General features: G+C 42.8%; 1 protein-coding gene across 1 annotated transcript; it reads right to left on the minus strand.

The window, feature by feature from the left end:
* Positions 1-519: 519 nt before the first annotated feature.
* On the minus strand, positions 520-27,719 carry NCBP3 (nuclear cap binding subunit 3). Its single transcript, XM_081110621.1, has 14 exons — positions 27,403-27,719; positions 25,499-25,564; positions 23,233-23,338; positions 15,525-15,650; positions 13,615-13,743; positions 13,315-13,388; positions 12,265-12,373; positions 9,426-9,525; positions 8,767-8,870; positions 6,672-6,960; positions 4,714-4,868; positions 2,740-2,899; positions 1,494-1,652; positions 520-1,031 (listed from the first exon to the last, which is right to left on the minus strand). The coding sequence occupies exons 1-14, from the start codon at positions 27,583-27,585 to the stop codon at positions 923-925; spliced, it is 1,869 nt and encodes a 622-aa protein (XP_080966747.1). The 5' UTR covers positions 27,586-27,719; the 3' UTR covers positions 520-922.
* Positions 27,720-27,886: the final 167 nt, after the last annotated feature.

Here is a 27,886-nt window from a genome sequence, read left to right on the forward strand (position 1 = left end):
CTGCACTCGATCAGCTCTCCAGGGAACACTAATGAACTCAGCCACAAGACAGGGAGGAGCTCTAGAATGCAGGGCTGCACCGGGGACTGGGACGCTCCTGGCAGGTGGAGAGTTTGTGACATCACAAAAGGGACAAGGCTTCACTATCCCTAACTCCCAGGTGCTGGTGAACTGAAGTGAAACACCCTTTTTAAGCTGCAGAGGAATGCAAACATTAAATACTTCAAAATAAAAATCAGACAGGAAAACAAACTAATCTACTGCCCATTAGTTAAAATAATCGAACTAAAACTAGAAATAAATGAACAAAATTTCTATAACTATGTCATTTGCCAGTTTGGAAGATGTCTCCAGGTGTCAGAAAAAAGGTCAATGCGTTACTTCTAAAGGAATAATGAACAACAGAACCCCATCTCAGATGGGTGGATGTTTTCCTACAGTGGCCAAAGGCAAGCTGAACTCTATGTACAACAGACAATACAAGTAGGATCATTTAAAAATAATGAGACTCCTCTCTTTGCCTTCTTCCAAAGTATATAATATATATTTAACAGCACATTAGACACCACTTGAGCTTCCCTGGTAGCCAACAGGAAGTATTTTCACATATAAAAATTAAAAATTTAAACCTTAAATCATTAATATTTTTTAAACATAATACAGACTTAGAAATTGTTCAATAGTACCCCATGACCCCACCCCTAGCACAAAAAAATCCATCCCAAATCCAGAAGTCACAGTTTTTTGTTCCTAAAAATCCCCCAGTACTGAACTTGATCTTCACGGCAAGCCGAGTGCTAACAAGAGGTCCCTAACAGGTATCTCCAGGAGGAACGGAAGCACGACCGACGCTGTGTCTGTGATCTACCTGGGCAGCACTGGTGCACCTCTGAGGTCAGGTCCATGAGATTCGGCCCCCACACTAGGGTCCTGGAAGAGTGAGCTGGCAGCTTCCCTCATCTTCCCCCTCGAAGGCTGTCCAATAAGCACCTGGGAATTGACTTTTCTTGGGAAAAGGGTGCTGGTAACAGCTGTCAGGGCCAAGGCAATAGTGAGAAGTTCAGTTCTCTGCTCTTTGGATGAACTGTGTAAAACATTTTTTTTTTAAGAGACACAATGTTAAAAATATTAAGAAAAACATCTACAAAATCTGGAGGGCTGCCTTTTTCTCAAAGGGTAAAGCTTGTGGAGTGGTAGGAAAAAAATCGAGGGCCCAGAACTATAACTGCAGCAAAAGATCGACAGGTGCCCTTCAAACACGTCACATTCTTAAGAGCTCTTGCTAAAGCAGCAAGAGCTGAGGGTGACTCTGTGAGTAAAGCGGGAGGGGCACCAACTCCTGCAGGGGAGGTTCCTACTGTGCACCCACCCTGCGCAAGAATGTCAGGCTTTAGGGCAGCTGCCATCGGCCCCAAGGGCATCAGGACTCTGCCTCTGAACCAGAGCTGCTTTCCCGACTAACTTCAATCTGGAGAGATGGTAAGTTATCTAACCGGCTCTTCTTTTGGCGAGACTGTTCTTTCTCCTTAATCAGAGCCCCCCATGCCCTTTGCAGCTCGGAGTCATCTTCCTCAGTGCCAGGGGCCCTACGATCCACTTTCTTCGTGTTCTTTTCTTTGGTCTTGGATGCAGATCCTAAGCGAGTCCATAAACTACCTGTTTGAATGAGAAGGCATTTTAGTTTTGGTAGTCAATGCTGAGGAAGCAGGGGTACTGCCAACACCTGATGAGCAGGGAACAGTGGTGGTGGGGGTGAGGGAGGAGGGTCTGTGCACCTGCAACCACTGTGCAGCCTTGCACAGGTAATCTCATCCCCCTGGCTGCATCCCCTGCCTGCAAACTGAGGGATCTGGACCCAAGGGGAGATTCTCACAGACAGGGAACATGGCCTCCATGCTAAGCATTTTAGAATCACCGGGGAGTCTGTGCTACACCTGCCCCCTCCCTGGTGAAACGCACCACCCTGTGCACAGCTGCATTCTGCCAGGAGTGGGCCATCCCCAGATCATCCCAGCTATAACGCTCTACAAACTGATGAGCCTGCAACACTGCAAATTAATTTTAGAGATTCTGCCCGCCCTCCATTATATTTTAAAAATATACTTTATCAATATCTAATAATAGAGAAATATGTGTTTAGAATTTCATAGTATAGCCACACTATAAGGCAATTAAGTTTTATTTATAAAGAATTTAACCCGCCCTAGCTGGTTTGGCTCAGCGGATAGTGCGTCGGCCTGCGGACTGAAGGGTCCCAGGTTCAATTTCGGTCAAGGGCATGTACCTGGGTTGCAGGCACATCCCCAGTAGGAAGCGTGCAAGAGGCAGCTGAATCAATGTTTCTAATTCTCTATCCCTCTCCCTCTCCCTTCCTCTCTGTAAAAAATCAATAAAATATATTAAAAAAAAAAAAGAATTTAACCATGTAGGAAAGTGACTATGGTAAAACACTATATGAAAAGGTAGGATATGTATATGGACAAAGACTGGAATGGCACACATGAAACTAAAATATTTGTGCTAAACTGAAAGAACCAGGGACGGGTCTTTATCTATTTACTAAAATTCCATATTACTACCATTATTATTATTGTTGTCGGTATTACAACTATTATGAAAAAGAAAAAATATTTTTGGCACCTGCTATTTACTGCCTCTACTAACAAAGTATTTCGATGCTTTACCCATTGTCCTTGCTCTTCTTACCCAATTGCCGTCCCCATCAGTTTTAAGTGTTACCAACCTGATTTCTTCTCCCGAGTATCAGCATAGAGGCCTTTAGTGTCTTGCCTGGGAACACCTAGCCTACTATGAACATCAGAAAAGGGCTCTCTCCGAACGACGGGGTTACAAGCCTTTTCTGGAGAATGTGGTCTTTTTCCTAACCGCTGGCGTATATCTAGGAAAGAAAAGTACTACTGTTACCAAGTGTGTGTGCTTTGCTATCTGTACTGTCAACCTGGGATCCTTACAGGACCTGGTCCAGATCTCCCCGAGTGAGGACAAAGGGCCAACACACTCAAGCTTCTCAACATCTTCTCTCCATGCTAGTGATTTTCAACCTTTTGCATCTCATGGCACACATCAACTGATTACTAAAGTTCTGTGGCAGACCAAAAAAAGGTATAATTTTGATTCATCCACATGGGACAACATGTTGGCTGTTGTCATTCTTTTATTTGACAATCTAAGAGAAAAGAGGTCAGTGCCCTGACTAAATCATCAGGACCAGTTGAAAATCGATACTGTATGTAATCTAGATTTCCTTAGGAAAAATCAGATGTAAGGGTTCTCAGCTGACTGCTCCAGAAAGGAATTTCTGTGGCAGAATCAACTGTCTTTTTTTTTCTTTTTAAGTAGAACCAAGCAGACCAAATGATTTACAAACATTTTAGTTAACAAGCAATATTGCAAAAGCCGAGGGCAGAAGCCACAATCTTTGAACATATAAGTTCTCAATAAACTTATTACACTTAACAATAAATGTAATGAGAATGGTGAAAAGCAAAGGATTAAGGGAAGATGTCCCAAATCAAATTTGTTCTTCCTCTATACCCCCTCCCACCCCCAAAATCTGCCTATCCTCCTGAGTTCCTTCTAACAGTAACACCATAACAGCAACAACAAAACCACCTTTATTAGCAATGGGCTCTTCCGCGCCTTGCTTATTCTCGGAGAACAGCACCCCATCATCCCCGTCCCACTGACCTGGGTCTCTTGGCTTCTCTCCTTTCCTCCCTCGCATCCCAGTGCCGAGTCTTCTTCCTTCACGTGTGACATTCTCGTCCACTGTCTCTGTGGTCCCTGACCTAGTTCAGGCCTTTGTTATTTACTTAACTCTATACCCGACCTCACTCTGCTCCTAAGTTACCTTTCTAAAATAGATATAAAATCAGGTTACTTCCTCAAAAAACTGTATTTGCCAACTGAGATCCTATTCTCTCCCCACATTCTCTAAGAAGCCTTCCACAATTCTGCCAGGAGATCCAGCTCCCTCTCTGCTCCCACAGTCCACTGCTCACAGGACTATCAGAGCACTTCCTCCACTCTGCTTTCGGGGGAATGTGCACTCGTGTTTCTCCATCAAAGTTCTAGGATGATTCTGCATCCCCTCTGAAGACTTCGAACACTCCCAGCACCTAGCCCAGGGCCTGGCACACAGTAGGCATGGCCGAGCATCCGCTACACGCCTGTCTAGTCCAAATCCTTAGCCATTTCTACAACAATTTCTATTACCCTGACATATAAAAAATACCAATGATTGCCCAGCCGCCATGGTTCAGTGGTTGAGTGTCAACCTATAAACCAGGAGATCACGGTTCGATTTCCAGTCAGGGCATATGCCCAGGTTGTGGGCTTGATACCCAGTATGAGGCTTGCAGGAGGCAGACGATCAGATTCTCTCTCAACATTGATGTTTCTGTCTCTCTCCCCCTCTCCCTTCCTCTCTGAAGTCAATAAAAATATATTTTAAAAAACACCAATGACATACATAGTAAAATAATCGTTAGGTTCAAAAATACTGAAAGCTAGTATTAAAAAGTCGGATTTTTCATGTCCTAAAAGCCAATGCCTAACCCGAAATTTAGAAGTAATGAACCAGAACAACTAAATCCGTCCACAAATGACACCATTTAATCTAAAAACCTATCCCTGCCCGTCTGCCTTCCGGAGCTCAGAACGAAGCCCAGAACCAGAGCTGACCACCAGTACCTGAAGCAGTGCTGCTGCCTGACGGCCGTGGGCGTGTGTGCTGACGTTTCTCATCTAATAAATGTCGGACGTCTGCAAATTTCTCAGGTGGCAATTTGTTACCGATTCGGTTTTTGATATTGCTTGTTGATATAGTATCTGACCTCATGGAGTTCCTTGGAAGAAAAAAAAAAAAGACACAGCTAACCACTTCAACTATGGAACAAAGCCCACCCAACAATCTCACATACTTCTCTGGAAACAATTAAAACCCAATCTAATCTAACATTCACTTACAAAGGCTACACACTGATAATTATTTATTTACAAAAATCATGATCAGCCTGATGTAAAGAGACCAGCCAGGTGAGCAGGTTCCAAGGTTCCCACACCTGATATCTGTAAGCCATCACGAGCATGTAACTATGAGTCTCCTTCTGGGATGAACATTGAGAGGCCTCTGCTCCCCCAGGCTGTAGACAAGATACAACAGTCTGCAATCCCTTTCTTTAGGGCTGACTTCTCCGTCAAAGACATCTACTACCATGCTAGCTAGGAACCAGCACGATTTTGGAAGCATTTGTCTTTACAAAGTTCTGTGAAAACTAAAAATAAGGATGTGAACTAAGCCATACAAACCAGCTTGAATGGTACCTTCCTTTCCCCAAATACACCACCAAGAACAGTTAGGGAGAGCACCCCTAGATTCCAACCCTTTGAGTTGTGCATATGCTGTCTGCCCTCAGGAATATGCTCATCCTCATCCCCACTAGTCATCAAAGAAAAGCACATTCAAATAACTGTCTTTGTCCTGGTTGGTTGCTCAGTGGTTAGAGTGTCAGCCTGTGGGCCAAAGGATCCCGCGTTCAATTCCCGGTCAAGGGCATGTACCTTGGTTGCAAGTTCACCAACCCAGGCAGGGGCTCATAAGGGAGCAACCAATCGACGTGTGTCTCTCATGTTGATGTTTCTCTCCCTCTCTTTCTCCCTCCTCTCTTCTACTCTCTCCCTTCCACTCTCTAGCAATCTATGGAAAAAAATATCCTTGGTGAGGATTAAAAGAAAACAACTATTTTTTTGGTCCATAAAATTAGCAAAATTTAGAAAGTTATAATATCTAACATTGATGAGTATGTAGGTAACAGGTGAAAATGTGAGTGAATAAAACCTTTCTAGAATGAAATTTCGCATACCACATATATTTTTTGTGCAATAATTGTAATTTAAGGAATTTATTTATTAATGAGATAGTAAGAAAATAGAAACCTAAGTGTCCATCAATAAGAGATTGGATTAAATAAACCATGATACTTTCAAACAATGGATTACATACAGCTGAAAAAACAGTGGATCTCTATAACATATTAAATGGAAAAAGCATACTGCAAAACAGTATAGCGTAACTTCACTTTTGTACAACTATGTCTATAATTTCTCCATGTGTTATGTGTATGCATGAAACTAGCGGGAAGGTTATTCACCCAGCTGCTAACAGTCCTTCTCTCAGGAGAGGATGACTATACAGGTGATTTTTACCTTTTATACTGTCTATAACAAGGATCTCTTCTTCTTTTTTTTTTTTTTAAATAATACATTTTATTGATTTTTTTACAGAGAGGAAGGGAGAGGAATAGAGAGTCAGAAACATCGATGAGAGAGAAACATCGATCAGCTGCCTCCTGCACACTCCCTACTGGGTATGTGACCGCAACCAAGGTACATGCCCTTGGCCAGAATCGAACCCGGGACCCTTGAGTCCGCAGGCCGACGCTCTATCCACTGAGCCAAACTGGCCAGGGCACAAGGATCTCTTCTTGTATATTTTGAGGAAAAATCAAACACTTTTATTCAAACTCTACAAAGGACTAAAATTAGAACAGATAAAGTGATTATAAAACTAAGAGGAATTAAAATGAAGTTAATTAGTATTTAAAACCAAATTAAAAGCTAGCACTGACAGAAAGGAGAAATAATCTTACCTAATATTTTTCAACTGAGATTCCACTTCATCAGCATACATAGTCATTTTCATGCTTTTCTTTGGGGAAGGAGTGGAAATCATTTTCAGTTCTAGATCATAGTCCATTTCATCGGAGTCTGAGCTGCTGGCACTGGACCTCCTGGATGAGCTCCGCTCCCGGGTCTGCTTGAGAGCTGGGAGCTCCTCATGGTACTCTACTACCACCCTGTCGTCAGCATCCATGTCCTGGTCCTCCTCCTCCTCCTCCTCCTCTTCTTCAATGGGTTCCTCAGGAACATTCACTAGTCCTAAGGAATTTAACAAAAAACATTAGGAAAAGCAATGACAAGTCTAAATTTCTATTTACTTCACTGACTTCTTTAAAGAAAGGGTTCCCATGCCCAAGACTTTATTGCCGCATTATCTGTAACAGAGCCAATCTGGTGCCATTCTGGTACCTACAACAGAAGAACTGCTAGGTCAAGTATGATCTAGCAGCCCATGGATTATGAAATTATCTCAAATACAGTCAACTGCCATTATTCACAGATTCTGCATTTTTGATTTTGCCTAATTTATTTCTGGCTCCAAAATCAACGCTCACAGTGCTTTCATGGCCATTAGCGGACACGTGCAGAGTGGCAAAATAAGAGTCGCCACACAGGCACCTTCCCAGCAGAGGTCAAACGAGGCAGTGCTTTCTTCTTGCTCACCTCACACTGTACATGAGTGTCCTTTCTGCAGTCTAGTGAGTGCCATGTCTCTCAGTTATGCGGTGTTTGTTGGTGATTTCACTATGGAGTCATGCCAAAACTGTCCAGTGTTCCTAAATGTAAGGAGGCTGTAATGTGCCTTAAGAGGAAAATATGTGTATTATATCAGCTTTGTTCAGGCAGGAGTTATAGTGCTGTTGACTGTGAATTCATGCTGATGATTGTATTAAATGTATGTATTAAAATAAAGTGTCGTTAAACAGAAAGACAAGGTTATATATTGATCAGCTGACATAATGGTATGACCAGATTCTCAAAGGTTCAGTATTAGCCCTGATTGGTTTGGCTCAGAGGATAGAGCATTGGCCTGCAAACTGAAAGGTTCAGTATTTGCTCCTTCAAGGGTCACAGTGACTTTATAAACCATAATCACCAGAAGTAACATAACTTTAAAGTTCATGAAAAAGCACATATAAGTAGTGGAAGAAGCTGAATATAGAATATATATATGTTCACAAAAATTATAATATTATGAAACAAAATAGGAAAAATGCAAAATGAAAGTCAGTATATTATAGTGCTAGAATTAAGGGCAATTCTCTTTTTAATGTCTTTAATATAAAGATTACATGATCAAAATATCTTAAATATCTTAATGTAACTGAAATTGGAAAAATGTAACTGCATAAAGTGCAAATTTTACATATAATTTTCTATATATACATTAAATAAAAATGTACAGATGTCACCTCTCCCTGTCCTTGTTACAATGATAAATGTGTATGCATGTTATTCCATGTTTGTATGTTGACTTAGTTCTAGTTCTACCAAGCATGTGGGAGATCCCACAACTTGGGTTCAAAATAAAAAACAAATCTTTATAAAACATAATGAAAATGATTCTTTTACAATAAGCAAAGAAAGAAAAAAAGAAAGATGAGAAGAAAGAAAAAAAATACCAAGTCATGATATCCTATTTTTCTGGAGACATTCATGTGCACAAGCCAATATGCATAAAACACTAGATATAGCAGCTTATTTTCATTTTCAGATAAAAGAACAATAAAATCAGCTCATCTGATAACATTTTTTTAAAAAATTTTTCATGCAGTTTTGACATAAACAGAAAAAATTAGATTCTTAAGAATAGTTTTATTTTCATTTTCCCTATGTCACATTTGGGCTTTTTTATTAGAACAGCTTTTATAAAACCATTTGACCTCTTTGTACGGGCAATTTAAAATTAACTCTGACTTGACTTACTTTCCTATATGTTGGCAGAGGGTGAGGGCAAGGAAGAGAGGATGATAAAGTTTGGAACCTTAAAAGACTGTATTAAGAATAAAAATATGATTTCGGGAGCCAAACATGTGTCTACCCAAGAGCTGAGCAGGCAACTACCGGAATGTCGATGTTTATAGGACGTCAAGCCAACATCATCCCCAATCATGGCTCTCTTCTTGATCACATCCCGCTGAATGCGACGGGAATGATATCTTCGCTTCCTGCAACATTGCCAAAATAAGCACATAATCAAAGACCAACAGGAAGGACCATGAAACCCACTGGTTAATTTCAACTACACAGTGACAAAGTGTCAGGTGCATCTGAAATGAAACTGAAACTCAGTATAGTGGGGCCTTGACTTACGAGTTTAATTCGTTCCGTGATGGAGCTCGTAACTCAAATTACTCGTATGTCAAATCATTAAAGTGAACAAGTGAGACACGTGATGCTGGGCTGATGTTGTGGCATTCAGTGTGACGTTCGCTGCGCCAACTAGCAGTGGGGTATCTGAAGCTGGCTTGTAACTTGAATTTTAGCTCGCAACTCAAAGCAAAAAATCGGCCGAGAGACGGCTCGTATCTCGAAAAACTCTTTAGTCGGGACACTCATAAGTCAAGGCCCCACTGTATTCTCACACCTTGTACCACTGTTAAGAATCTTGCACTCTTCCCTCCTGTCTTCCTTCGAGCCCACACATGTTGACATTCCACTGCAGAACACCAACTACAGGATTAAGAAAGATTAACCATTGTGTTTTATACTTTTGGACTCACCAAGAATTACTAAGAATTCCTTTCATGCCTCCGTAATTTGGATTCCCATATTTCATGTAATACTGACTTCTTCTGGCTGCTCCAAGTTCTTTTTTGTCATCTAAAAATTAATTACAACAGTTACCTAGGATTTCCTGTGGGTGTGAAAACAATGTGTAATAGTTAAAAATAAATAAATAAGAAAGACCGTTTTGCATAGCTGGGGTCAGGTCAGCACAGTCAGCCAACAGAAGGGAAAGATGCACTGCAAACATTCCCTCTCTGTGTGCCCACTAAGGCATTGTGTGTGTGTGTGGGGGGGGGGGGAGCATGAGGGAGAAGCAAAGCAGAGATGAATGAGGTGAAGCAGCTGTCAAGGAGGAAATACTTCATAGAGGAAATACCCCTATAAAACCCCAACAATACAAGACATAAGGTTCTAAGAAGCATGACAGCCCTAACCGGTTTGGCTCAGTGGATAGAGCATCGGCCTGAGGACTGAAGGGTCCCAGGTTCGATTCCAGTCAAGGGCACGTACCTTGGTTGTGGGCACATCCCCTGTAGGGGGTGTGCAGGAGGCAGCTGATGGATGTTTCTCTCTCACTGATGTTTCTAACTCTCTATCCCTCTCCCTTCCTCTCTGTAAAAAATCAATAAAATATATTAAAAAAAAAGAAGCATGACAGAGCTTCAACCGTTATAAGTGCTCAGGCTCAAATGGGCTTTTGAGGTGGCATTTTCACTGCCCCCTGAAAGGTAATATTCATTCCTTTTTTAAAAAAAAAAAAAATATATATATATGTTATTGATTTCAGAGAGGAAAAGAGAGGGACCGAGACAGAAACATCAATGATGAGAGAGAATCATTGACTGGCTGCCTCCTGCATGCCCCACACTGGGGATCAAGCCTGCAACCTGGGCATATGACCAGAATCGAACCCGGGACCCGTCAGTCTGCCAGCCAACACTCTATTCACTGAGCCAAATCAGCTAGGACTAATATTCATTTCTGAATGATAATACACCAATAACACAGAATCGGGATTAAAGAAGCAGACTATACATAATTCCACATATTTGATAAACTATTTTTTCCAGTTTATCGTGATTTCCTCAAAATGGCTTAAAGTACCATACATATATCTAGAATGTTCTCAACCACTCAAATCAGTAAATGCAGAGAAAATCCCTTTTTCAGGTTAAAAGGTCCATTAATAGGAAAGAAAGGTGGTCAGTGCTCACACGTACATATAAAGGACTCGGACAGCTCTTTGGGCACGCACTGATTGCCAAGGACCAGCCCCATGTGAATGTATCAGTGCTGGGTAAACTCAGTCACACAGATTAGTATGCGCCCCTACAAAACACAGGCCCGAGGAGAAACAGCTGGTTCCAGATCAGAGGCAGGTAAAGTACAAGTTGGGTCCGGAAAAACAAGATGTTTTAGTGTGCCATAAAGAAAGTGGTCCAAGAATCATGGGGACATGTCAAAAGCACACAGCTGGAAGCGGCTCTACTCGCCAAATCCAAGACAATTCGTGAATCAAGATAACGATAACAATGGATGATAGCCCAATGAATAAAATAAAACTCCATGTGTCTAAACTGATATAAGTAAGTAAATAAATAAATGGGTAAAAGGGAAAGCTCTTCCTTATAGCAGACTGCCAACTAATAAAGAAACGATGGAGTTAGTAAGTCAATGGATGTGAAAGCTACTGCATGAAAGCTTGATGAGCAATAGGCTACTTACATAATCTCAAAGTATCTTTCCACAAATTTAAAATCACAAATGGAAAAATAGAAACTTGACAGTTTAGAGAAACCTGGTGATCATTACCTTAACCAAGTGATAAAAGGTACCATCCCTGGGTATGGGACAAGCTATCATGTGCCTCCTGATATGAGGCACTGAAAACAACACAATATCACTTCTGTGGTATTCTTGCCTAAAATGCACAACCTTAATCAGAAAGAGGCACGAGACAAGACCAAACCAAAGGGTTGTCTATAAAATAATGAGCCTATCTCTTTAAGAAATGGTTCAGTCAAGGAAAACAAAGCAGAGGAGCAGGTCCAGATCCAGGGCGACTGAGGAGACACGGGGTACTTCAACACGGTCTGGAGTGGACCCCGGGGGGGGGGGGGGGGCAGTAAAAGCAAAGTCCAAATTTATTTGACAATGATCATCGTCGCCATCATCAAACACTGCTACACACAGCACTCACTGTGTGTCAGGAAGTTTAATATACAGAATGGGGAATTCTTGGAACAACTAATGAAATCTGAATGTGGATTATGGATTATTGTGTATTAATGCTAAATTTCTCGATTTTGATAAGTGTGCTCTGTGTAAGACAAAGTCCTCATTCTTCAGGAATACATATTGAAGTATTCAAAAGTGAAGGGTCATTTCTAATTAACTGTCAAACAATTAAAAAGAAACCATGTGGGGGTTTAATGTGCACCGAAAATCATTTGTGTATAAAAAGCCTTACAAATTATTACAGACTTGACCTAATTCCTTAGAGAATCAGACCTGACGGGCACCATGAACAATGTCCAACAGGCTATTACTGTGATAAATAAAAATATACAATTTAAAAGGTTTTCATAGTTCAGATGATAAATTGGCTGAAAAGCACATGGCCAAACCAGTTTTAACAGAAAATAACTTACTTTAGCCAGAAATCACAAAAGAATACAAATAGTTAATATTTACTTTCAAAGTCTGAAATTCCAACTCGGGCAGCAAGCCATCATTTCATAAGCACAAAATATTACAGTTTGAGATTACTTGATCTAATGTCACTCAATAATCACTTTAATAGTGAAAATCAATAGCAAATATCATACTTACCTTTTGTAGCAAATCTCATGAATAACTTATTTCCTTTAGCAAGTTTGTTAGCTGGACGAAGATCGTTTCTTAGCAGAGACTCTTCTTCTACCTGAGATAATGTTTCCAACTAAGAAAAAAGAGCATTTCAATATAAAAAATTAAAGCCATTTTCACTTTTATTCAGTAGCAAAGTTACCATTGATTAAGAAAGCATTCTGCCTTTAGTAACATTCTCAATATTACAGCACCAGTTCTAAGTCAGAGGTCTTCCCTGACCACTTTGTCAAACAATGGTTTCCATCACTCTCTATCCACTTACCCTTCTTAACTCTCCTCATGGCAATTATCACTGCCTGACATTATATTATATACCTGTATATCTGTATTCTCTGTCTTCTCCACTAGAATGTAGGTTCCAAGAGAGCAAACACTTTGCTTGGCTTAAGGCTATATACTGCATATTTTTATATGAATACACTTTAATTTTTCCAACAGTAGTACATAATCTGTTAGGAAATATGCCATTTCTTGCTTTTTCCTAATTTTACTTATTAGGTAACACTTCAAAGTATTTCTTAACAAAATCATTTTCTCTTATAGAAGTGTGAGTACTATTCTAAGATCTCAAGATGAATCATTCATTACAGTCACACAAACTTAAAAACCAAGGGTCTGGCCCTAACTGGTTTGGCTCAGTGGATAGAGCATCAGCCTGCCGACTGAAAGGTCCCAGGTTCGATTCTAGTCAAGGGCATGTACCTTGGTTGCGGGCACATCCCCAGTAGGGGGTGTGCAGGAGGCAGGTGATCAATGTTTCTCTCCCATCGATGTTTCTAACTCTCTATCCCTCTCCCTTCCTCTCTATAAAAAATCAATAAAATATATTTTTAAAAAAACAAAACCAAGGGTATGGTGCACCCTCAGGAAGTCTAATGGTGAGAGCCAGAGGAAGAACGCAACTTACTAAGTCTTTAAGCCTTAAATAAAAACATAGCAAGCAGTTTTTTACAGTGAAACCTTACATATATATATATGTAAATATATATATATCTTTTCCCTATTACTAACCTCTACATCACTTGAGTTTTCATCTTCAACTTCTCCTTCTTCAGCCTCATCATCTGAACTGTCTTCCTGCTTGTCTAAAATTAAATGTGAGGGACAAGATGAACTTTAACGTAACCCCATCTCATATCATTTAAAAGTTCGATTATTTTCTCCATCTATTTACTAATGATCTAAAACATCAACGCCTATTTCAGAAATAACTAGTGATGAGATACTATGTAACACTTTGCACAGAAACCCAAACCAACTGAGTAAATATAGGACATTCAGCCCAAAAGTCCCTCCTGTGTGTTCAGTTACCTTTTTTGCTTTTCTCAGATGACTTGTCCTCATTGGCATCCCTGCTTCTTATCTTATCCAGGTCTGGCAGAGAGCTCATATTGATAAGGGCTCGTGTGGCTGTCATTTCATCCAGCCAAACCACATTACCTAAAATAAAATGTAAAATAAAACATTATATCACATCCAAATGGTTGTTTCCTGAGAGCAGAAACTGCATCCTATTCATTGTTAAGCCTCATCTAGGTACAGACTGAGAGCAATAAATATACAAACCAACGAATGAAAAGAACAGGAAGTAGTAGTAAAACTTCTTTGATGAAATTGACCTTGACCTGCATTCCCCAACCGTGTTCCACAAAATAATGATCAAAGATTCCACAAAAAAGTGTTGATATAATAAAACTGCCTGGCACACAGTGCTATGTGTTAGTTCTTGATGAGGATGAGGATGATAATTATCAAATAAATGTGGATTGTCCTCTATACCACTGCCCCTCCAGGGAAGCCCTATGCTCTTCCTTATCATCCAGATATGCTTTTAAATGATGTCCACCCACTGATGATGGTGCCATCACGGACATATACAATGGAGACATAACAGACGCTTGGCTTTGTAGCAACTAATTGAATTTGCTGCATTTATACCTCAGAATTGAGGTCTAAGAGTCTCACTTTTGTTACCGACAGGCCATGTGGCCGTGGGCAATTTCCCTTCTCTGTTTCTCAGTTTCTTGGTTTCTGATGCACAATATGAGGTAGCTGAACTGGATAATTCTAAGGGTCCCTCCAACTGCAATATCCCTTACCTAGTTTTAATGACTTAGAGCAGTGGTTAGCAAACTAAAACCTGCAGGTCAAATCCAGCCCATCATCTGTCATTTATTTGTTTAAATTTGTACCTGATTTATTTAGGTATAATTAATGTAAAATAAACTACACATCCACTGCCTGTTTTTATAAAATAAAGTTCTATAGAAAATAGCCAGGCTCATTCAACTACATACTGCCGATGGCTGTTTCACGCTATTAGAGCAGAGCTGAATAAATGACAGAGACGATATGATCTGCAAAGCCTAAAACATTTACAGCCCAGCCCTTTATAAAAAAGGTTTGGCAACCCTGATTTGGAAAATGTAAGTTAAGGAAAAAGAAAACAGGAGAAAAATAGTTTACTCTGTCATGTTTCTTCTTATTTCAATGAAAACGTTGAATCAATATCTTTTAAAGAAAGCAGCCAGAAAAACCAGGCTGCTATACAGGCATAACCTGGTAGGCCAGCAAGCTAGCAGTAAGTGAAGCCAGACTAGAAGTGAGTCAAGACAAGAAGCCAGTAGTGTGGTCACCAGAATCAGAACAGACTTGGAGCGGGGAGGCAAGGTAAAAATTACAGTTGGCTCACAAGTTAAACAGCTCACAGGTTAGTGCAAGCAGGTGAAATTCCAGAAAACACAGTCCAAAGCAAGCAGAGATGAGAAGTCTGGTAAAGGGCAGGGATTCTGATATAGTTCTAGGTTAGAGACACTGAGGCAGAGCCAGCCCCTGGATAATCCATTGTATGGCAAGTTGCAATGACAAAGTCTAAAGCCCTGAAAACGCAGCCCTCAGCTCAAGTCTACAGAGCGCGATTCACCCCTTTGTTGGGAAATCGTGGGAGGTAACGCGGCCTTAATCGTGTACACTGGGCTCAGATGCCAGCAACCAGCTTTATAAGCCCTGGTCTGACTTAGAATACTCACGGGGTATAATTTGGTAGACTGGTTAATGTATCTGGTTCTCATCAACGGGGACTTTTTTTCTCTTCTACAATAAGGGCAGAAGTTAGGCACAGACAAGTAGTCTTGGCCATAATCATTCACCATCTGAGGTGGCAAGAACAATTTCAAAATCATAAGCAAAAACACATTCAACAGAAAACTTGGCATACTTACAGGAGGTATCATCCAACCATTCAATGTGAGCCGGAGGGTATTCTTTAAAATAGGAAAAGATATCCTGGGTACTCATCTCATCCACTCCGCAAATGTAGATTGTCTCCAGTCTCACTTTGGGGATTGCTAAAAACACAGGACACAGAAAAGATGATAGAATTTTCCCACCCACTATTGCACATTCCACCCTATTACACAGTTCAGGTAACATGTGTTTAGAAAAGAAATATGCTGAAAGAGATGACATTTATTTTAAAAGAAAATGATAGATGACAGCAAGGTACATGAGTGTGGATGAAAAAGGTCCCATGGGAAGTAGGGAGGGAACAAACAACAGGGAGAGCTCCTGGAGACGGCAGAGAAAACAGACCAGGGAAAATACCTGTGGAAGACTTGTTGGCCTGATAGCAGGGTTTAATCATAAATAAGACAAGCAATAAATAAATAAATACCAAAAGAACTGACAAAAATAAATACCAAGAGCATCACAGCACTGTTCTAACATTATAATGCTTTTATTTAAAAAAAAAAAATCAACAACACAACCCTGCAGAAATAGCTTAAAAACAAACGACGGTAAGGAATAAAACTTCTGGCCTCAGACTCTTTATTTAAAATTTTTTTTAACTGATATTTTGAGAGAGAGGAAGGGAGAGGAAGAGAAAGATAGAAACATCAATGATGAGAGAGAATCGTTGATCGGCTGCCTCCTACATGCCCCCCACAAGGGATCGAGCCTGGAACCGGACATGTGCCCTGACTGGGAATCGAACTGTGACCTCCTGGTTCATAGGGTGATGCTCAACCACTGAGCCACGCTGGCTGGGCTTTATTTTAATGTACAGAGGATGGTATACACATCTAGAAATGGGCAATGAACAGTCCTGTTCAAAAGAAGAAGGTATAGATACAAAAGCCATTATCACTACAAAGACAAACGTTTCAATGAGCTGGAAGAAAAGTTCATTCTCAAAAGAGAACCAAACCGACTGTGGCAAGACCCACTAGAGATGGAAACCTTGTTAAGCTCAAAATTTGATGGAAGATTGCCAAAGGAGAATGCTCAATGCTTCCTCACCTTGCTGACAATGTCGCTGCTTAAAATAAAACAAAGCAGGAGCCTACATTTGTGCCCAATCAATGAGGAAGGGCTAACTGCTGAGATGGCAGTGAACAGATGGATGAGGGAATGAGAACTGGCCATTTACTGAGTGCTGACTACCAGCAAGATGGTGAGGGCAGCATCTTGCTTTTTTTTTTTAACAGGAAAGAAACAATGAAAGACAGGGAATAGGAAAGTAGACTTCTGAAAATCCAGAGAAAAAGAAGCCAATCCCATGGCCTCACACTAGAATGTTGAAAAAATTTATAAGACATTAAATATAGTTACTCAGAATATGAGAGGTGATTCCCAGGAAAGAGAAGGCAGCAAAGCTTGGGTGAGAACAATCTGCCAAATAGCACATATGGGAGACAGACAACGGGTAATTTACTAAAGACAAAGGTAGAAGAATAAATGTAAGAATCTAAAAGCCTAGCATCAGGCTATACAATGACATGGAAATGCAAATGGCAGATTGTCAAGTGAAAAGGAAAAACAAAAATAAAATCTGCATACAGAAAAGATTAGAAGGAAATACACAAAATGTTGACAATGACTGGATTTGGTGATAGATTGTGGGAAACTTTTCTTCTTACTCTCCTTTCCAAGTTTTCTTTGGTGAACATGAGTTGTTTGTGAAACATCTAATGAAGAAAAGGGTACAGTTCAGAGTATATAAGCTCATCAAAAATGCTGATGGCTTTTTTTTTTCGTACACCAAAAAGTTACAGGTTTGATCCCCAGTCAGGGCACATACCTACGCTGTAGGTTTGCAGGGTTGCTTCCCAGTTGGGGCACATACAAGAGGCAGCTCATCGATGTGGTATCTCTCTCTTTCTCTCCCCAACCCCTTCCTCTCTCTCTAAAATCATTAAAACATATCCCCAGGTGAAAATTAAATACATATATTAAATATATGTAAATATAATATATATATAAATTAAATATATATATATTTTTAAATATATTTTATTGATTTTTTACAGAGAGGAAGGGAGAGAGATAGAGAGTTAGAAACATCGATGAGAGAGAAACATCGATCAGCTGCCTCCTGCACATCTCCCACTGGGGATATGCCCGCAACCCAGGCACATGCCCTTGACCGGAATCGAACCTGGGACCCTTCAGTCCGCAGGCCGACGCTCTACCCACTGAGCCAAACCGGTTTCGGCTAAATATATATATATTTTTTTAATTTAAAGTAATGTCATTCTCTGGAATTTTTAAAAAGTAGCTGATCAAACAATCTACAATCCCTTAAGAAACCAAGTCTCGCCCTAGCCGGTTTGACTCAATGGACAGAGTGTCGGCCTGTGGACTGAAGGGATGCAGGTTCGACTCTGGTCAAGGACATGTGCCTTGGTTGCAGGCTCGATCCCTGTCCCTGGTCAGGGTGTGTACGGGAGGCAACCAATCGATGTGTGTCTCTCATAACGATGTTTCTCTCTATCTGTCTCTCCCCCTGCCTTTCACTCTCACTAAAAAAATCACTAGAAAATATCCTCTGGTGAAGAGTTACAAAGCAAACAAAAAATGAAACCAAGTCTCTCCCATTGGAAATGACGGCAGTTCTCTAAGAAGCAAGCCACACAAACCTCTTTTCTTTTTTTGGCAGCATTACCCCACACCAAGAAATTCAAGTTCTATCTCGGGACCATTAAGGCATGTAATCTAGTTCCTCATGACAATAAAATGAAATGTGGACCTGATAATAAACTAAGGCTTACAATTCATGGATCTATGTTTCATGGCATGATATGGGATTATCCTGATCAACATTTACCAACAACTGGGTAAAGATGCAGAGGCCTGCATACCAAAGGGAGGAATACAGCTAACATGCTAAAAGGTACAGTTAAGATGAAAATGAACTCGACAGACTGAAATGGAGTCTTGAAATTAATAATTTGGTAAAGATAAATAAGAAAGTAATTTTTAAACAGTGCCTCAAGTACTAGACCAGACTGCTTTGATGGGGAGAATTCCTAGGGAAAAGACCTGGGTGCTTTGGTTGACTGGAAGGTGAGTACACTATGAAATGGTAAGACAGAAGTCATGGTGTAGCCCTGCCATACTCTGCATGAATCCAACAATATCTACACCTCACTTTATGAAGGACATTTAGAGATTGAAAAGAGTGTAGAGGAGAGAGGCTAGAAAGTCAAGTCACGTAAACTAAGTGTAGGAAATGGGCTTACTGCTCATTCACCTGAAGGATTGTTATGTGAATGAGGAAAGAACATAATGTTGTTCTAAGGGTCACACAATAACTAATAGAAATTATTAGAAAGCAATTTCTGTTCAACATGAGGAACATGTATTAACATGTATCCAAAAATTGACTGCTTCATAAATAGTTCTTCTGCCGTCACTAGGAAATGTTCAAGCAGAAGCCAGAAGACCATTGGGAACTTTGCCAAAAGGCCTGCAGCGCTGGGCAGGAGGTGACTTTTGATGACCTCCAAGGTTCCTTCCAACCACAAAGGCTTTGATCTTGGAGATAAGGAAAGGAAAGCTGCTCGACCCTGAGTCGCTAAGAGTAAGTAGCAAGTCACTCTTGATGCAGAATGATCAGTGCAGCACATCCCACACCCTACCTGAGAGCTGGCAGAGAGGTGAGGGGAACCGGCTTCAGCCCGACCAGCCTTCAGATCCCAGCCTTGCTGCTTACCTAGCTGTGGGACCCCAGGCAAGGTTCTCAGCCTCTCGGCACCTTAGTTTCCCCACCAAACAGAAATGGTAATTCCCTTCTCTGCACAAGGCTGAGTGGCATACAGTAAGCATTTACCAAACGTATCTTTATTGCCCTTGGCATTGAGAAGAAGCAACAACTTGACACCTAATGTGGCTGCAGGAGTCAAGATGTTTATTCCAATGTTCCCATTCTCCCAAGAGGCTGGCCACTTAGAAGACTGCTGGGAAGATGGAAAATGCCAGATAATGAAAATAACAACATTTATTGAGGACTTACTATGTATCAGACATAGAAACTGTAACATTATGCTAGAGCATCGGTTCTCAACCTGTGGGTCGCGATCCCTTTGGGGGTCGAACAACCCTTTCACAGGGGTTGCCTAAGACCATGGGAAAACACATATATGATTACATATTGTTTTTGTGATTAATCACTATGCTTTAATTATGTTCAATTTGTAACAATGAAATGGGGGTCACCACAACATGAGGAACTGTATTAAAGGGTCGCGGCATTAGGAAGGTTGAGAACCACTGTGCTAGAGGCTCCCAACAACCCTATGAAAACTACTGTTATCTGACTCTCCCTATGAAGAAACTGAGTTTCTTAGAGCCTAAGTAACTTCCCCAAGTCACTGAGCTAGAAAGGAACAGGTCAGGATTTAAATATAGGCACCCAGGCTTCAGAACCCACACTCTTTTCTTTAAAAAAACAAACTGATTTTAGAAAGAGGAAGGGAAGGAGGGAAAGGGAGGGGGAGAAGGGAGAGGGGAACAGGAAGAGGAGAGAAGGGAGAGGGGAGAGGGGAGAGGGGAGAAAGAGAGAAAGAGAGAGAGAGAGAGAGAGAGAGAGAGAGAGAGAGAGAGAGAGACCTAGACATGGGAGAGACACATCATCGATTGGTCGCCTCCCACATGAGTCCCCACCAGGGCCAGGGAACCTGCAACCGAGGTACATCCCCTTGACCAGGAATTGAACCCGCCACTCTTCAGTCCCTGGGCTAATGCTGTAACCACGGAACAAAAAGACCAGGGCCAGAACCCACACTCTTAATCACCATACCAATGGTTCTCAATCTTGACTGTACATTAGAATTACCTAGGGAGATATAAAAATAACTATCGCTGGGACCTACACAAACCCCTCACCTACCTCCCATCCTAATTTAAAATGAACTGGGATAGGCAGCAGGGTTCTCCAGAGTTCAGGAATACTACCCTAGACTATGCTGCCTTCTGGATGAAAAACAGATTAAAATGAGCAACGTGTCCCAGCTCATCCAGGCAGATCTATTGCTTTTCAGGAATATCTTTAGAACCATAAGATTAGGATTGCTTTTCAAAAAAGAAAAAAATATTTTTTTTAATTTAACTCCAGAAATGATCCTATTTAGGTAGGTATCATATTCTCACTTTATAAACAAGGAAATTTTGACCTAAAAAGGTTTAATAACTTGTCCACATTCACAAAGGAACTGAGAAAAAGATTCCAGGAGGGCACCAGCACCAACAGAGGTAAGAAATTTGAGTGGGTGATTAGGGCTTCATGGGGAAAATGGCATCTGAACAAGACAAACCATGGGACAAGGAAGGCAAAATCAGCAGAGTGAAAAGGCATGACCTGCCACAATGAACGCCCACCGGCTGGAGGGAAGCAAGCTGCCGTTATGAGAGGCTTCAGAGCTCTGCCTGGGCCCAGGCTGAGCAGGCACATGAACGCCAAGCTGCACGGCTATCCTTCGCCTTCAAAGGACTTTTCCTGAAACAGAAGTCCACTCAGGTAGATGCCTGGAAACCCAGCCTGCAAGGGCAGCAAGGCCATATTTCCAACTTGAACTCATGAGGCAGAAAAAAGTATAAAGCAGGATTCAGCGTTGAGCTCTGCATCCAAGCTACTCTACCCACTGGGACACACTGAGGAGATCTGGGTCTGTGCTGTCGTATCACATACATGAGGCGATAGAGCAAAGCAGTTAAGAGCAAGGCTTTAGAGCAGGGGTGGGCAAACTTTTTGACTCGAGGGCCACAATGGGTTCTTAATCTGGACCGGAGGGGGCCGGAACAAAAGCATGGATGGAGTGTTTGTGTGAACTAATATAAATTCAAAGTAAACATCATTACATAAAAGGGTATGGTGTTTTTTTTTTAGTTTTATTCATTTCAAACTGGCAGGATCCGGCCTGCGGGCAGTAGTTTGCCCACGGCTGCTTTAGAGTCAGATAAACCTAGGTCGAAATCCTGACTCCACTTTTACGAGCTGCATAACCTCAGGCATTTACTAAACTTTTCTGAGACTATTTCTACTTCTTTGTAAAACAGGAATAACACATATACTCCTCATAGGGTTGTTGTGAGAAATGAATAAGAAACGAATATGCAGCCGAAACCGGTTTGGCTCAGTGGATAGAGCATCGGCCTGCGGACTGAGGGGTCCCGGGTTCGATTCCGGTCAAGGGCATGTACCTGGGCTGCGGGCACATCCCCAGTGGGAGATGTGCAGGAGGCGGCTGATCAATGTTTCTCTCCCATCGATGTTTCTGACTCTCTATCTCTCTCCCTTCCTCTCTGTAAAAAAATCAATAAAATATATTTAAAAAAAAAAAAAAAAGAAACGAATATGCAATATTCCAACTAATACAGTGCTGGGTAAGACAGCAAGTTCCCCCAAAATAGTAGTTATTCTTTTGTTCATTCAACATGCTTTTATCAATCAAGCAAGCCTAGAGAAACTCATACAGCAGAGCACAGACCTTTAACATGCAGAGGTCTGCCTATTAAGCCCTTCAGAAATACCTAAATTTGCAAATACAACAGAGACCTTTTGTACTCATTGATTTATTTATTTATTTTTTTAAATATATTTTATTGATTTTTTACAGAGAGGAAGGGAGAGAGATAGAGAGTTAGAAACATCAATGAGAGAGAAACATCGATCAGGCGCCTCCTGCACATCTCCTACTGGGGATGTGCCCGCAACCCAGGTACATGCCCTTGACCGGAATCGAACCTGGGACCCTTCAGTCCGCAGGGATAGAGCCAAACTGGTTTCGGCTATACTCATGGATTTATATTAGCATGGAATAATAAATATGGCTATCAATGCACTAAAAATTTTCCCTTTATTTTATAAATTGCTTCAGAAGACTGGGGCAGATTACTCTTTATAATTCAGGGTGAGTTCCAGGAAGCAAAACACTTACCCTAACAAAACAGAAAAATAAGATGAAATCACAAGCCCGCATCTAAAGAAGTACTGACAGCTTTCCCCCACAAATCCAATATTGCTCTGACTCCCCTTAAAGTGGTCTCACTGTGATATACTTCTAATACACTTATTTTATTTTTTTTATCCTCATCCAAGGGTATTTTTTCCATTAATTTTTAGAGAGAGTAGAAGGGAGAGGGAGAGAGAGAGAAAGACACCAATGTGAGAGAGACACGTCGATTGGTTGCTGCCTGCATGCCCCAGACCAGGGCCGGGAGCCTGCAACCGAGGTATGTGCCCTTGACCAGAATGGAACCCGGGACCCTTCTGTCTGCAGGCCAACGCTCTAGCCACTGAGCCAAACTGGCTAGGGCTACTTCCAATACATTTAAAAACAAAGAAAAGTTAAGCTTTCTATGATAAGAGCAGGAATGGGTGAGTCCATAGAAGCATAGGTTCTAATCTCAGCTCTGCCACTAACTGGGTGACGTTCTTTGAGCCTCCTCTGACGAGACAATCTTTTTTTTTTTTCAGCTCTAACATCTGAGACACAGCTAAACAGACCACCTCAAAAATGGAGACTTCCTTTCCTTTGGGAGTACTTGAATGAGGACTGGACATACAAGGCGAGGCCAGAAGCACCAGCCGTGATAGGAAAAAGTTACTGTCTGGGAAATGTGGAAAAATTCCCCCCAAACACCCAGTACCTTTCTTCATCATGTCGCGGTCCAAGGCTATATTTCTTTGGGCAAGATCTACTTCTGATCGTAAATGGAAGCGCTTGGCTCGTTGTTCTTTCTTTTCAATTGCTTCCTAGAAGGTACAGAAAAAGCCATGTTTCAATGAATGAGGAAAGTTAGATCGCACACGCAATCACAAATACAACATAATGCATCAGTGACAACCCTAAAATAAATCAGAAGAAATAAGCCACCATGTACCTTTAATAATTTTTGCAGAGAACTGGATATTCAAAGTCAATGACTGGGAGGGTGTACATTAATGCTGCTATAATTTGTAATAATCTCCATGATGATTCAATGCCTATCACTGTGTCTGAGGCAGAGTAGGAATTCAATGAATATTAGTTGATCCAGTGAGTAATAAGGAATGCTTAATTCTCTGACATTTCATTTATTAGCAGTCATGATTCAAACAAATTACAACTAAACAATCTCAAATCTCAGTTTTCCAGGTGCAGAAACTGAAGCACAAAAAAGTTAAAAGGTTTGCCGGAGGAACTTCAGCAGTAAGTGGAGCAGAACTTCTGATATCAGTGCTATTTCTAGGAGGCCCCCTCCCCCCCCACAACATCCCCATTTCACTGTCTGTGTGCATGGTAATCACACCTATCACGCTCATCCACATTATGTCTGCATGAGCAGTCCACTCCCTAAGGCTTTCTCCTGGTTTAAAAATAGCTTTGAGGCAAAGAAACTCTCTCTTTTGTAGGCTTGTGTCCATGGAATTGCCAGTTTTCATTTTTAAGTGACAAAAAGCATTGACGCTTCACTGAAAAACAAAATAATCAGCTTCGTAAGTTTTTTTTTTTTCCAAGAGCTAAAATAAATCCAGATCCAACTGTGAGTTTCTGATAGCTCTTGGGAACCCTTCGCTAATTACATACTGACTTTGCCACACTAATTGAAGGTCTGACTGTATAGAAAGCTTGTGGGGATCGGTAAAGCAACAACACTTCTGTTATTTCCCAACAGTTATGCTAATTTTTCCCCCTGAAATCTTCCCAGTGCAAACAGCTAATCTACCTTTCTTTAGTAACAATTTAAGTACCAATTCTGGGAGTACCACCCTTTCCCCTAATATATTTATTTAATATAATGGCAAACTGTGTAGGATTAAGAACAGTACAGTCTACTTCTGGTTCAATTACGATAAGAAAACATCTCCACTTTATTTTCTTGTTTGTCTAAAAGATCACTTCTTTCTTTTGGCCTTTAAGTCATCTAAGACAGATTGAGTCCCAAATAAAATATAAAAATGTAAGCATGACATTTTTATTTTTTATTTTATACATCCAATATAGCAACATAGTACTATTATTCAGAATTCAAGATTCTATTCCACTCAATTGCACACATTAAAGTAGAAAGAATGCCTAAACTGGGTATCACCAATTAAAGCAACAAATATGCACTATTTATAATAAGGAAAATAATAGGCTTGGCTCTGTGAGGAATTACAGTGAAGTTGGTCAACTAGTAACAGCAATCACTAGATAAGATAGCATTCCCAGGTACTGAGAATAATTCAGCTGACATGGTCTTCAAAGCTTAGATAGCCACACAGTAAGGAAATCCTATTTTTCTGGGTTTTTTTGTTTTTGTTTTTGTTTTTGTTTTTAGAGACGGAGGAAGGGAAAGAGAGAGAGAGAAAATAACATCGATGTGAGAGAGAGACATCAACTGGTTGCTTCCCGCACGCCCCACAATCAGGGATCAAACCTCACAATCTAAGTATGTGCCCTGACCGGGAACTGAAGCTGCGACTTTGTTGCACAGGATGATGCTCCACCAACTGAGCCACACCAGCCAGGGCAGGAAATCCTATTTTTCTAAGCCTGCAGCCAGTGAGGAATAAAAGACATTTACTAAAAGCCTACTATGTGCCAGGAACTTTTCATGTTTTGTTTCATTTAAAGTAAAAATAGTCTATCACTTTTAAAGAATGTATACAGCATAAAAAAGCATTTGCAGTGCAGAACTTTTTCTTGGATATGATTGAGCACAGGTATAGTGATTTTATCTTAGCATGAACGTGAGAATACACAAATACTACCTGGATGTTTCCAGAATGCACAACGGCATCATTGTGTAATATAAGATTTAAGCTAAATAAATTTTAATCCGGCAACTAAAGAAAACAGGTGGTAAAGAATAATTGCAGTTCCACTAATCCTAGGAACCAAGTTCACCCGCTTATCAAAATGAATAAATAAATCATGGTCTGTCTTACCTTGGAGGTGACATCAATTCCAGTGATGAAACTGCCAGCCTTGTTTTCATATCTTCTGCTTGTGTCCTAACAGGAGGGGAAGAGTAAGAAATGCTGACAGCAACTGAGGAAAAATTCATGATAAAAACAGCTGATGCTTTTTGGATAGTCATGCTCTTGAGCAATCCTTCCCCCACTCTGACAACCCCTTATCCTGAGGAAGCCCATCGCCGTGACGGCAGTAGCAATCACCTCTAAGGAGAGGCCATCTCCAGATTAGGGCCTGTCCAAACCTCAAACAATCCCATCTACGGAAGGTATCACGTCAATGGAACTCTACAAGCTTCTGTGAAAAGCATCCGAGATGAGGCGCAGTCCCTCATCTCCCCGACCCGGCCCGGCCCAATCCATCATGCCCGGCCTCGAGGTAAACAGAGCACACGTCTTCACCAAAATGCAGAAAATCCAGACTCGCCCAGACCGACGGAACACACAGCACAGGGCAACGAAAGGAGGGTGGGATTGGGAGACCCAGGCCTGAAAAGGCAGCTCTGACGTTCACAGGCTCCGTGACACTTTACGGGTCCGGTTCCGTGGGCCTCTCTGGGCCTAGGTGTCCTCCGTGGCACCTGCCCACCGTCCGGCCCTCTTGCTGCTCTCATACTTGTGCCCGTCTCAGAGCCTTCTGCTGACGGTTGCCCCTACTGGGGACACTTCCTTCCAGGCCTGCACACGGCTGGCTCCCTGTGTCACTCAGGGTTTGGCTGAAACGTCCCTCTCTCAGAGGACCCCCGGGCCATCCCACCCCATGCAGCTCCCCGCCCTGCACACCCTCCCTGCCCTCTGCCCTCGAGATGCCCTGAACATGCTTTATTCTGCTCAGGGCACTGACCACGACCAGAAATCACGTGCTTACGTGTGTCCCCCAACTGGAACATAAACTTCGGGAGGGCGTTTAATCGTGATCAAGTGCCCAGGACAGTGCCTGGCACCTGGTGGGGGCTGCCAGGGGTGTGACACCGAATGAGTTCCGGGAGGGCACAGACTTCACAACCACGGTGACAGTGAAACGATACAATGTGGTCAGCGGTACAGGGACACTGTTCATTACTATTACCGGAGTCACTGTCATTTCCTATCTCGAGGGACCCACTTTCACCTTTCCCCATCATTTCAGTTTAGAAGCAAGGCTTGCTGACGTGGTAACAAGTCCTTCCTTCGTCCTGGGCGAGCAAGGAGGGGCCGGAGAAGGGCCAGGCAGGCCTGGGGCCGGCCCCCAGAAGCGGGCAACGGGCCACCAAACACAAGCAAAACGCCGCTCCCCGTCCCCGCGGTGGTAAAAGGCGGGCCAGAGCCGCTGCGCATTCGCGGATGTTTTGGTTCCATGAAAGGTCAGGTGTCGGGGCCGCGGGGCGGGGGCCCCAGAGCAGTGGGGCTGCGCGGGGGCCAGATGACCCTCGGTCACCAGATACACGAGCTCCCGCTGCTGTCAGGCCCAGCCCTCCCGGAAGACACCCCGAGCCCCGCTGACCGGCACCGGCCGCCCGCCCCCCGCTGCAGGACGCGCCCGGAGCCCCGGGTGCCGCGCCGTCCGGGCCGCTCGCGGTTCGGTTCCCGCCCAGACAACCCAGCCCCTCCTCACTCACCCCGGGCACAGACGGGCTCGGAGGGGCGGGAAGCGGACGCCCTCAACCCCCTGCAGCTCCCCCGCCTCCTGCAGCCCCTCAGCACCCATTTCCGGGCGCCCGGCGTCCTTTCTCTCGCTCCCGGTCTCTCCAGCCAGGCGCCCCCGCCCCCCGGGCGCTCGCTCCCCTCTCTCCTTCCCCCGACTCTCCCCGGGCCGGGCAGCCAGCCGCCTCCCCTTCCGGCCCGTCCAGGCGCGGGGCACTCGCTCGCCCGGCGACCTCCCCCTCGCCCCCCCGTACCGGGATCAGTTCTTTCAGCGAGCGCCGCACCGGCACCATCTCCAGCTCGCCCTCCTCCACCTCCATGGGCTCCGGCTCGCCACGCTCCAAACCGGACTCCGCCTCAGGCGACGGGAGCCCCAGGGCCGGCCCCGCCGAGGCCTCCGCCTTCACCGACACTCGCAGGCCCCGTACGGCCGCCATCGCCGCCCGCCGGCCGCACCACTGAGAGCCCGCCCCGCACACCCGACGGCTAGAGCGCCGCCGCCACTGCCACCGAGCAGCCGCCTCCGCTGCCTAGAGCGTCGCCCGCTTCGCTAGAAGGTCCCCTGCAGCGCCGCGCCCCCTGGTGTCGGGAGGAACCCGGCGGGCTGCAGCAGGACCTGGGAAGGAGGAGGCGGGACCAATGGGGACGAGGGTGGGGCCTGTTGGAGGGGGCGGGGCATGGAAAAAATCGGTGTAGTCTGGATTTAGAAAATGCTTTAAACCTGTAATAAAAGCTAGT

The sequence above is a fragment of the Myotis nattereri genome (genome assembly GCF_964212035.1).
Source record: "Myotis nattereri genome assembly, chromosome: 16".
NCBI lineage: Eukaryota > Metazoa > Chordata > Mammalia > Chiroptera > Vespertilionidae > Myotis > Myotis nattereri.

Coding starts and splice junctions, on each gene's coding strand:
- NCBP3 (XM_081110621.1), bottom strand. CDS start 27,585: ATGGCGGCCGTACGGGGCCTGCGAGTGTCGGTGAAGGCGGAGGCCTCG. Junction 15,651..23,232: donor CCGCGACATGATGAAGAAAG/GTACTGGGTGTT, acceptor CTGTGTTTTTAG/CAATCCCCAAAGTGAGACTG. Junction 2,900..4,713: donor AGGCAGCAGCACTGCTTCAG/GTACTGGTGGTC, acceptor TTTCTTTCCTAG/ATATACGCCAGCGGTTAGGA.